The following is an 11,045-nucleotide window of genomic DNA, read 5'->3' as shown; positions in this document are numbered from 1 at the left end:
AAAAATTAATTTAATTATTTTTATTTGTCTTAATTTATTTTACGAAAATAAAAATTTCATCTCTTTTTTCAGTGATTTTCTTAAAAATATTAATTCATTAAATTATAATTACTAATAATTATTAGTACCAGCAATTGTCATTGTTTGTTATGGGTGAACAAAATATCGCCGTGACAAAAGCAAGAAAAATAAAACTGAGAAGGACAAGACACGCTGCCATAAACGAACTGAAAAGATCGTTCGGCCATCTCCTTAATTGATTTGCGGTGCCCTTAAGCATCAGGCTGTGGTGTCGAATGCTACGAATCGGATCTTCAATATATACATACGGAAGCTCAATGACCTTGTTTTTATCTTCATTCAAGAAAGGAAGTTTGTCTTCACTAAAATCTAGAAATTTTTTAATCTTTTTTCATAAATATATATTTTATAAATAATATTTATTAACAAAATATTATTTTTTACACAAATATTAGATTTTTATCATAAATATTTAAATAACTTAAATAGTTAAATGACTTTTCAATGATGTACGTCTTATTGATGTTATCATTTAATGTCATCTTTTTATATGCATTATTCCATTATCATATATTATATGATATAAATATTAATATAAATTTTTATATAATCACATTATGCAAAAATAAAAAAAAATGTTTATGAAGATTTTGTGTCTCTTTACATGTTATACATTATAATTGGAGAATTCTGAGAACTTTCATAAAATTAAAATTTAAAGAAATATAATATTATATGACATTTTATATCATACTGTCTATATAATATTTTGTTAGGATGATAAATACATACTTACGTTCAGTTTTCCGCATTCCAACAGTTTTATTGCACTGCACCTTTAATCGATCTACTTAGACGCTTCAAAGTCTCGATGTAATTTGATGAGTGATCACTTTCAGCAAAGCCAAGCTGATTTAAATCCAGTCACAGCGACCGACATTGAGAAATCGGTGAGTTGTTCCTATTGTGCAATTCAAATGTATCACACTTTCGCAAGTTAAATACGAATTTGCTCGATAGGACTTATTCATAGTCCGTTCTTATTTCAAGATTGTATAATCTTAATAAGTAATGTCTTAAGACGCTAGTATACGGTCCTCTGATTGGTTCGTGATTTCTTAAGACTGTCTTGAGACGATTTTGAATATAAGATTGAATATAAGATTGATCTGACTATGAATACCGTCCTTAAATTATTTATCTAACTTATCCTAGTACACTGATGGTTTCTTTATCAAATCTGTCTTCACCGGAACAAGATTATATCTTTTTCCATCACATCTAATTAAGTCGTAATTTAATACATTATAACAAACGTTTGATTATTTTACAAGATCTTTTACCCGTGAGATTTACTTTTTAGACAAATGTAGAGCGAGTTTCCTGACTGACGCGATTCAAAGTCTATCGAAACGCGCTATTGCAATTCTCGAAGTATCGAAACAATCATTGTGACTATCGACAGCTATTGCAATATTCGATAAAGAAAGAGAGGATCTTCACAAAAATAAAACGCAGGCACGTTCTATCTCTGATAAACTCACTTCTCTCTGATAAAAATCATTGAAATAAGATTTATAATATCTTACGATTAAAAATAACAATCCCTTTAATGTAGTATCATTTGTTATTCTTCTGCTGTTTTTATTCTGAATTATATTGTATGCATTTATTAAAGTGCTTTGAGGTTAAGTCTCTCATCGTGATTACTTGAATTGGGAACGAGCTTCAAAGAAGAAATAATGTCAGCCGCAAAGCCTGAAGTAAAGAATTGGAAGGAGTACAATCGTAAACGGAAGGAATTTCGAAAACAATGGAAGGAGGAAAAATTGACAAAGAAGATGAAGAAAGAAGATCTCGAAAAAGAATCAAAAAATAAGGCGCAGGAGTATACAGAAGAAGGTAATACGAAATATGAGCGGAGGGACATTTGTACCATCAGCATAGCAGTACCTGGGTCGATCCTTGATAATGCGCAATCCCCAGAACTACGTACCTACTTGGCAGGACAAATTGCACGTGCTGCATGCATCTACAAGGTGGATGAGATCGTGGTGTTCGATGACAAGGGCGAGATCACAGAGGATGAGAAGAGGAAGGTCAAAAAGGACGATATGCTGGGTGAGGCTAGGCTCGGATGTCTACAACTAGCCAGGATATTACAATATCTCGAGTGTCCACAATATCTGAGAAAGTACTTCTTTCCAATTCACAAGGACTTACAATACGCGGGTGTGCTAAATCCATTGGACGCGCCACATCATCTAAGACAGGAGGATGAATTTTTATATCGAGAGGGTATAGTTACCAATAAGCCTATAAAGGCTGGCAGAGGTTCTCAAGTGAATGTAGGATTGTTAAATGAAGTTCATGTAGATAAGGTGCTTATGGCTGGGTTAAGGGTGACAGTGAAAATACCATCTGATCAACCAAATCGGAAGAAAATGAAAGGTATTATTGTACCACCTAACATGCCACGTGCAGAGACTGGTATCTATTGGGGCTACAATGTCAAACTAGCCAAAAATCTAACAGAGGTGTTGACAAATTGTCAATATAAAGAAGGATATGATTTAATGATTGGAACATCTGATAAGGGAACATCGATCGATGAGATAAAAGCAAAAAGTTTAAAGTATCACCACTGTCTCATAGTATTTGGAGGTCTCGCTGGATTAGAAGCTGCCATAGATGTGGATCCATATTTAAACATTGATGATTCGTCTCTAGTATTTGATAAATATATAAATACGTGCCCACAGCAAGGTTCACGAACAATTAGAACGGAAGAAGCTATTCTCTTGACTTTAGCTGAATTGAGAACTAAATTAGTAGCTAAAGAAATCTTAGAAAAATAATAGTTGTATAAATGATAGAAATAATCAAATAAAATAAATACATTTGTCTTCTAAAATCATATTGGATTTTATTACATTAATTGATACTTTCTCAAAAATATAAATCTTTGTATACATATATATTTTTTATACATTTGTATAAAATTTGTAAGTTGTAAAATGCCAAATCTTTATTTATTATCGCAGAAATGCTTTGTATATTTACAATATCCTCAGTTGTCACCGCTGTGTTGAATGATTGTGTCCCAAATAGCAATTTACTGTGTCTCTAAGTGTCCTTATTACTTTAGCTTGATCAGCAGAATTTATAATAGATGTGCCTGATACGATCATATTGGCACCAGCCTAAAAAGTAATATTAACATGAAAATAATTAATGATTTATAGCAAATTCACACAATCACACATTAGATTAGTACACACTAAAAGTTGCTGTGCATAAAATTAATAAATTTAATTGTAGAAACTCAAATATTTTATATGAAATAATGACTGTCACATTATTTAATAGAAAATGTATTATTTCATTGATTATATTATGCCATTGCATTGAGACTATATAACATTTTTAATATGCTTAAATCTAGTATAGTATGAATAAATCGAGGTCAGTATTATAGTTTTACATGTGTCAACGTCTGATTGAATTATTTATATATTGCAGTAATCTTTGACAAATTGCACCTTTGCACAAACTTCAATTGTAGCTAGTCCAACTCCACCATCAACTTCAATATCTAGTTCAGGATAGTTCTCCCTTAACCATGCAACTTTTTTTAACATCGATTCCATAAATTTCTGTCCACCGAAACCAGGTTCCACAGTCATCACTAAAATCATGTCTGCTAAATCCACGTAATCTATCACCACATCCACAGGCGTTCCTGGCTTGAGTGCCACACCAACCTGTTTTTTAATTGATTCCATTAATTAAATGTAATAATATTAACAAAATATTAATTTTTGTAAAGAGTACCAACTTTCATTCCTGCTTCCTTCACTTTCCTACAAACTAAAGGAACATTCTCTATTGGCTCCACGTGGAATGTATATTGATCTACACCAGCATCAGCCATGGGTTTGATCCACTGTAATTATTTCAAACTGTAAAATGAAGTTCACTTTGGCCAAAATTTTAATAATGCCCATGTATGTCAAAATCTTAATATAATACAGTTTTAAAAGTATGAAATATGAGTTTTGAGATGTCTTATATCCTGATTTTGAATATATATACTATCTAGATATCTTTAAAAATTTTGACCAAATTAAAGTTACTTCATTTTACAATAAATTATTAGACCTATATTTAAAACGTGCTTATGACAATGTTAGTGCATTAACATGTTATAGTTTACAATTTACGTTACGCATACTACAGAATTTCAGAGATAAAAGTGGGCTTTTATACATAAAAAACGCATTCTGAATTTATAAAATTTAAACATGTTATCTTGCAGTTTCTGATCTTGCAGGAAAATCTTGTTTAACTTTCGCATACACCTGGTATGTTTTTTTCGTTATCCAACCAAAAACTATCAGCTATCTTCATCTTAAAAAATCAAAAGATAATCTTAGCCATGCTTCTGATTGCATAACGAAAAAACGCCAATGATCTCTTGACAGCGAGTGTGGCAGAATAGACAGCATACTGATTCTGTTATGCTCGAGATGTCGGATTTGATTTCTGGTAAAACTAAAATATTTTCACTCTCTTCTCGGAAGGAAGAGACAACCCATCGAGAGTATCCTTACTAAGAACACTTCTCTAAACAAAAACTTCATTGTTCGAAATCGATGTTAAACTGTAAGTCCCATATGAACTGTATGTACACCACAGTATATGAGAGAAATCACTACTCAAACATAAGCAACAGGATTAAAAAAGAGAGATACCTGCTCCGGTTTGGATACCATCATGTGTGTCTCGAAGAAAGCATCTTTTATTTTATTACGAAGACACTTGACAATCGGATGACCAAACGTTAGATTTGGAACAAAATGACCGTCCATCACATCTAGGTGCAAGTAATCCGCGCCATTATCCAATAACTTTTGCGATTCTTCATAAATTTGCGCCAGATCACTGTTCAAAATTGAGGGGCCAATTTTTGCACTCAAATTCTTTGCCATGCCGTTCCGAATGTGCGCGGATGAGAATGTTCCACGAAGCTGCTCCCAAAAAAATATACGTACGCACATGTGTTCTACACATAGATAAATTAAAATAAAAAGTATTCAGCGTGATATACGTATTACGTAAACGAGTAATACACGAGATTCATGTATCTGGTGATAATCTATATTGCTTAACAGTTAACATAAATCAATATGAGCATCAGTGCCATGTTGGTCAAAAAATAATTTCACTAAATCCCTGCTTCACAATTCACTAAAAGGCCCCAAAATTCCTATAAATTATATAGATTGACTGCGTTCAGCCAGAAAACACAACTTTAAGATTCTTGATTGGTTCATATTAATATGGTCCAATATTTAGATCCAATGAGCAATTGAAAATAAGAACATATATAATAAAAGGAGTAGAGGACGCTGATAATAAAAATTCATCAAATAAAGAAAATAATTTATTAAATCACCAAAAAATCTTAAAAATCACTAAATTAATGAAAAATTATCAAAAACAGCAACACTGACGAGCATGCATGATTAGGTTAGTCTTGTCTGATTTCTGCTAACACGTGGAAACTGAAAAGTGGAAACCCATGAAATATGAATGAAATCAAACAATTGTCTGGGACATGAAATTTGATCATAAAACCATGATTTTAAGCTTAATTTCACATTTGACATTTATAGAACGCTCTTATTTGAACTAAGTCTTATTTGAAATAAGTTTATTTCACAATGTAAACAAATTACATTAACGGAGCATATCGAAATGGAGGTTTCTATCGAGACACGAAAACCATCGAAGATTGGCTTATTTTTTATTGCCGCTACAGGTTCGTTAATATTGTTTTTATTATTGAATTTAAATTAATCAGTTGCGCTGATTTCAATAAGCTCTCTCCGTGTCGCCAGGCGGGATTGCAACAGCGATTAGTGTCGTGTGTTTTCCATTTATCAGTCCTGCATTTCGCAAGATATGTTTACCGTACGTGCCAGCTACGCATCAACAAATAGAGAATGTTATTCGAGCGTTAAACGGCCGCTCCGGCTCCTTGATTGATCTCGGCAGTGGCGATGGACGTATTGTAAGTATGATAATCCAGTCACTTGAGTTATTGACTTACAAGCAAAGAATGTTGTGGTTACTTTTCTTTTAGGAGACATAATCGACACAAGTGTCATTTTATTTTTGTTATTTATTGAATGTCAAGGAGAGAATAGAATGACGTTTATGTCAATTGCTTTCCTTTTAGAAGATTTTGGGTACTTTCCAGCTAGACACAGATAATGCAGTGAATGCTTTCCAGAAAGAGATACAAAGTTTGTTTTTTATTCTATACGAACTATCCTATATGAACTAGATTACTAAATCCTTCTTTCTTGTTTTTGTCAAATACCAAATATCTGGTTCATTTTAAGTTTTAAAAATGTATTCAGCATAGAAAATAAATCTACAATATATCACAGTGATCAGCTTTATTTAATATTGACAAACAAAAAGGATATAATAATTCACTATGTTATATTGTATCATCTGTGTTTCTCACTGGAAAGCATCCAAAATCTCCTTAAAAAAAATAGCTTATATGTACACATAAAAAAATATAATTTTATATATTTTTTATATATATTTAAAATAAGTAAAAAATGCAAGCCAATGTAAGTCAACACTGAATGGTAACATGTAAAACTTGTGTGTAACATAAGGCCTATTCTTTTTAGTTGAACTTTTGCACTAATTCATTTTTCTTCTTCTTTTTTCCTCTTGAAGGAAAAAGGAAGAAAAATGAACTGATGCAAAAGCTAAAAAGAACAGACTTAATAATTGGCAATTATAAATGTTTTGACCACAATTTAGATCATCTTCAGTATAACAAATAAATAATACAAATTTAAATATGGAACATTACATTAAATTTTGATAATATAAATATTTTGATGTATATAATTAATATTTTGATGTATATAATTAATATTTTGATGTATATAAATGAGACGCTTTATAAAACTGATGATATGTCATGAGTGTAATGTCAAAAATAATTGTTCATGGATAAAATCTTCAATCGTCTATTCTATTTAGAAGAATATATATTTTTATAGTCCAATATTAAAATATCAGACTGAAATATTAAATGCACGATGGATATTTCAATTTACTGCTCAAAAACTTACATTATAATTTAAGGTCTTATGAGTCGTCAAATAGAGCACATTTATGTCTGATAAAACGTTTATTCCAAGAAGTCTTAACTAATAAAGAACAAGTGAGCGTATTTGTTAGAGTCATAAATAAATACAGAATAAAGGCTTGGGTATCAAAGGCTTTTGTGGGAAGTGTATAGAATACTCCATACATCAGAATTTTTCATGTATAGAATTTCACATATGAACTATTTTTTCAAAATAATTAATGTTGGTAATAACTAGTACTTTTTTTCTGCCTTGAGAAGATTGAAAACGTATATTGTTCTACGTTGCAGCAAGTTCAATTTCAGAGATTAGCCTTTTATTTATAATATTTTTTCCTTGTTTAAAATCTTAACATCGGTCCAGTCAGTCATTTATATATATTATATATATTATAATTTTTTTTGTACATTAGATGTAAATATTTAAAATAAAATAAAATTTCTGGAATATAATTTTTATGAACAACTCTTATTAATATAATTTTATAAATATAAAATTTTAATTAAACAACTTTAAAAAGAATATTCTTAAAAAAATACAGTTGGTAATCCTATACGCAAGAGACATACTCCGTGAAATGTCAAACAGGGATAAACTTTTTCTCTCTTCCAACGATCGAAACAAATGATAATTTATAAATAGGTTCTCACAGCAGCAAAACGTGGCTTTAAAGCCTATGGTATCGAGTTAAATACCTGGCTAGTATGGTATTCGAAGCTTCAAGCACTGATTAACGGTCTATCGAGCGACACTGCGTTTCACAAACAAGATTTATGGAAACATCACCTAGGAAAATATGATAATATCGTTATATTTGGAGTAGATCAAATGGTATTTTATAATTTTTTATTTATAATTTTAAATTATTATATAATTTTTCCTTAATATTCATCATGATCTTCGAGAAAAAAATGTATATCAAGAAATCATCTTTTTTACAGATGGAAGATATTGAAAAAAAATTTAAAAGCGAATTGCGCAAAGATTCCCTCGTAATCGCATGTAGATTTCCTCTTCCTAACACGCATCCTGTTATGACGATTGGACATGGAGTTGATACCATTTGGGTTTACAAGATATCTCAGCAAATTTAAGGTAACAAAGGATATATACTTAGATTGAATAAATTATAATACAAAATAATTGTTGTGTATTTAATACTATTATGTGTTTATTAAAGTACATACAACATTAACGATCTTTGTATTTACAGTAAGAAAATAAATTTGTATTATTCCTAGATTAATGTGCCGTGAATAATTAAATAAATTATGTCATTTGTTATGTTTATGAAACAGCTCTGACCTACTTATATAATCTCTATCATGTTAGCTTAAATTTTTAATACATTTTTCAACTCATAAGTTTCTGTTATTATAACGGACTACTCAATGCAATAAATATGCATTTTGCACCAACGTTTTTCTATCTATTACATTTATATCTACTTTTTTAGATGTTGTAGAATTTTTGAACACTATAGGATTCTTTTAAAATGCATAATGATATGTACGTAATTGCATTTATAAATAATTAATATTAAGTATTATATACATAAATGCAATATACATAGTCTATAAGATTTTAATTATATGATTAATGATCTGTGATAAAGAACTGAGCAATGAGATTTGAAAATCCGATAACAGGTATAGCTAAATGAAATAATATCGAACATATACCTAGTTTTCCTTCTTTCTTCAAAATGGATAAATGTAGTAAATTCGGGAAAGTAAAAACGTAAATAAGTCCGCTTAAAGCGCCAGTATACCTGACAATAGTTCCGATGTAAGGTACAAACGTCGCGAAAATGATACATATAAAAACTAATACAAGATTAATGAAGAGCACTAAGCTTCTGTTAGACGCTCTTTTCCATATCCATGACAGTAATTGAATACGTAGTACATACGCGAGTAAAGGATATACAGTCACTAATTGAAAAAGTAACAGTATACGAGCACCTATCGTAAGGCCATCCCATTTTTGAAAATTATTTAGTAGATTCTATAATAAAATAAGATCTAGTTTAGAAAACACATAAATTATAATGTCATATTGAATATTTTATCGTTTTTACAGAAAGATATTATGCATACTTACATCTTCTATGCACGACTTAGACAGGGGGAAGCACATAAAAAACCCTACTCCAATGATGATATAAGTTAACGTGACGAGGAAATATGCTATGGTTAAATCCCTTCCCTAAAAATAAAATCATTTCTATTTACTCTTTGCAAGGGATCAATATACAAGAAGAAAATACGATTTAAAGTAACTAACATTCTTTTCTTGATTGCGATTATTCTGCATTATGTTGATTACAATATTGTGAATGAAGAATGACATTGCTAATAGCCCGGTAAGTGCGGGAAACGTGGGCCGTATTACCCAACTTATTGTCCATTCGACTTGATCCATATTGATGCCCCACGATGCTGATTTTATTATAACGAAGATAATCAGATACATAACTGACACTGTTCCTGTAAGATACATATTAAAAATTTATATCTCGTAATAGCAGATTTTTAATCAGAATATACAATTGTACACACAATTTTGTATTGTATATACAATAAGATATTAAAAGTATATATATTTAGATGGTATTAAAAATGGCTAATGATGCATATATATGTATACTTACCGAGGGAATTAAACTTTGTGAAAAATGTCGTACTATTAAAATTTAAAAGAGGAAATATTAGTAAGGCCAAAAACATAGGCACTGTGTTTCGTAAATCCCATGCTGGTCCCAGCATATCATATGTTTTTTCATAAGTTACAATAGTATTATTGTCTTGCTCTTTCGGGCACAACACTGTAAATCGAAACGATAAAACTTCAGTGGAGACATTATTCTCGAGGAATAAATTAAAACTTTGTATCTATACATGTATATATACCTTCTTTATATGAAATGTTTTCAGATACACGATGTGTTGACCAGCCAGCTATGCTATCTGCAAAATGAAAATATTGTTTTCCGAGATAGTTCACGAGAACACATATCTTATATTTATGTTAGGACGAGAATTTACCGTAAATAAAATTGACGCTATTATACAGGAAATTGGCCATTAATATCCAGTAAGCTATAGTTGCGCCCAACAATACGGCAATACTAAAGATTCTAGCGATATGTTCTGCCCATTTGCCGAGATATATCCGGCACAAGTCTAAAACTTCTACATCTGATCCACCACCTAATCGTAATATTATTATTAATCGTAATATTATTAATTATATTATATGTTATGATTTATGATAAAAGTTTTATGATAGAAGAGTTTTTTACCATGATATGCATGTGCAACTACGAGACGATAAGCAGTGTACAGGCATAATCCGCTCATCAGTAAGTTGAGGATAATTCCAGGAAAGAATCCGGCCATCGTAATTCCCCATGGCATCGTCAGTAATGACGATCCCAGTATTGTATTCCAAATTGAAAATCTAAAACATAAAAATGAAATAGGTTTGTATTATTTTCATATGTAATTTTCACAGAATCTATAATAAAAAATTTGTTTTAATATAATCTTTATTCAAAGATCAGAGTTATAAAAGATATATACACTCATATATATATATATATATATATATAATCATCAAAATATAACTTGTAATCCTAGAAGAGTACAAGAAGTTGTGATCAGTGCTATTTTCAGTATCAGGTATGAGAAGTACAATTATAAAGTTGTGTGTATATTTAATGATTATATTTTTAAATATATTTTTATATATCTTAACCCTCTTAACACTTTTATAATTGTCATTATATTTTTATCATATTTGCTATTATTTATTATTATAAATTCTCGTTAACTGAAT

At 30.3% G+C, this 11,045-nt stretch overlaps 5 protein-coding genes across 7 annotated transcripts in view; 2 read left to right on the top strand and 3 right to left on the bottom strand.

Moving 5' to 3' along the window:
* LOC108684504 overlaps positions 1-141 on the bottom strand; it is a 2,766-nt gene extending 2,625 nt beyond the window's left edge. Inside the window, exon 1 of the mRNA XM_018188850.1 lies at positions 129-141. Coding sequence (XP_018044339.1) covers positions 129-141 — 13 coding nt within the window. The remainder of the gene's footprint in view (positions 1-128) is intronic.
* Positions 142-1,540: 1,399 nt separating this feature from the next.
* Positions 1,541-2,936, top strand: LOC108684469 (putative methyltransferase C9orf114 homolog). Its single transcript, XM_018188794.1, has one exon. It carries the CDS (start codon positions 1,764-1,766, stop codon positions 2,877-2,879), a length of 1,116 nt encoding a protein of 371 aa, XP_018044283.1. The 5' UTR covers positions 1,541-1,763; the 3' UTR covers positions 2,880-2,936.
* Positions 2,922-5,230, bottom strand: LOC108684470 (ribulose-phosphate 3-epimerase). Its single transcript, XM_018188796.1, has 4 exons — positions 4,776-5,230; positions 3,860-3,967; positions 3,564-3,785; positions 2,922-3,224 (listed from the first exon to the last, which is right to left on the bottom strand). The coding sequence occupies exons 1-4, from the start codon at positions 5,079-5,081 to the stop codon at positions 3,099-3,101; spliced, it is 762 nt and encodes a 253-aa protein (XP_018044285.1). The 5' UTR covers positions 5,082-5,230; the 3' UTR covers positions 2,922-3,098.
* A 251-nt stretch (positions 5,231-5,481) lies between these two features.
* On the top strand, positions 5,482-10,239 carry LOC108684534 (protein FAM173B). 3 transcript variants are annotated; one of them, XM_018188909.1, is made up of 6 exons: positions 5,482-5,553; positions 5,700-5,845; positions 5,925-6,097; positions 7,848-8,036; positions 8,147-8,300; positions 9,288-9,360. In XM_018188909.1, exons 2-5 carry the CDS (start codon positions 5,782-5,784, stop codon positions 8,297-8,299), a joined length of 579 nt encoding a protein of 192 aa, XP_018044398.1. In that variant the 5' UTR covers positions 5,482-5,553; positions 5,700-5,781; the 3' UTR covers position 8,300; positions 9,288-9,360. The 3 variants fall into 3 exon arrangements, with proteins under 3 accessions (XP_018044398.1, XP_018044399.1, XP_018044397.1); XM_018188910.1 differs by lacking the exons at positions 5,482-5,553; positions 9,288-9,360 and adding an exon at positions 10,142-10,239 and having other exon boundaries at positions 5,574-5,845; XM_018188908.1 differs by lacking the exon at positions 5,482-5,553 and having other exon boundaries at positions 5,574-5,845.
* Positions 8,802-11,045, bottom strand: part of LOC108684535 (sodium-coupled neutral amino acid transporter 9-like) — a 12,415-nt gene continuing 10,171 nt past the window's right edge. The window contains exons 4-10 of the mRNA XM_018188912.1: positions 10,510-10,667; positions 10,253-10,417; positions 10,118-10,174; positions 9,859-10,032; positions 9,492-9,694; positions 9,309-9,413; positions 8,802-9,212 (exon numbers count right to left, since the gene is read on the bottom strand). Coding sequence (XP_018044401.1) covers positions 8,802-9,212; positions 9,309-9,413; positions 9,492-9,694; positions 9,859-10,032; positions 10,118-10,174; positions 10,253-10,417; positions 10,510-10,667 — 1,273 coding nt within the window. The remainder of the gene's footprint in view (positions 9,213-9,308; positions 9,414-9,491; positions 9,695-9,858; positions 10,033-10,117; positions 10,175-10,252; positions 10,418-10,509; positions 10,668-11,045) is intronic.

This window comes from Atta colombica, unplaced genomic scaffold (genome assembly GCF_001594045.1).
Source record: "Atta colombica isolate Treedump-2 unplaced genomic scaffold, Acol1.0 scaffold135, whole genome shotgun sequence".
NCBI classification, from domain to species: domain Eukaryota; kingdom Metazoa; phylum Arthropoda; class Insecta; order Hymenoptera; family Formicidae; genus Atta; species Atta colombica.
The sequence above is the reverse complement of the archived record's forward strand: the minus strand, read 5'-3'. Positions and strand labels throughout refer to the sequence as shown.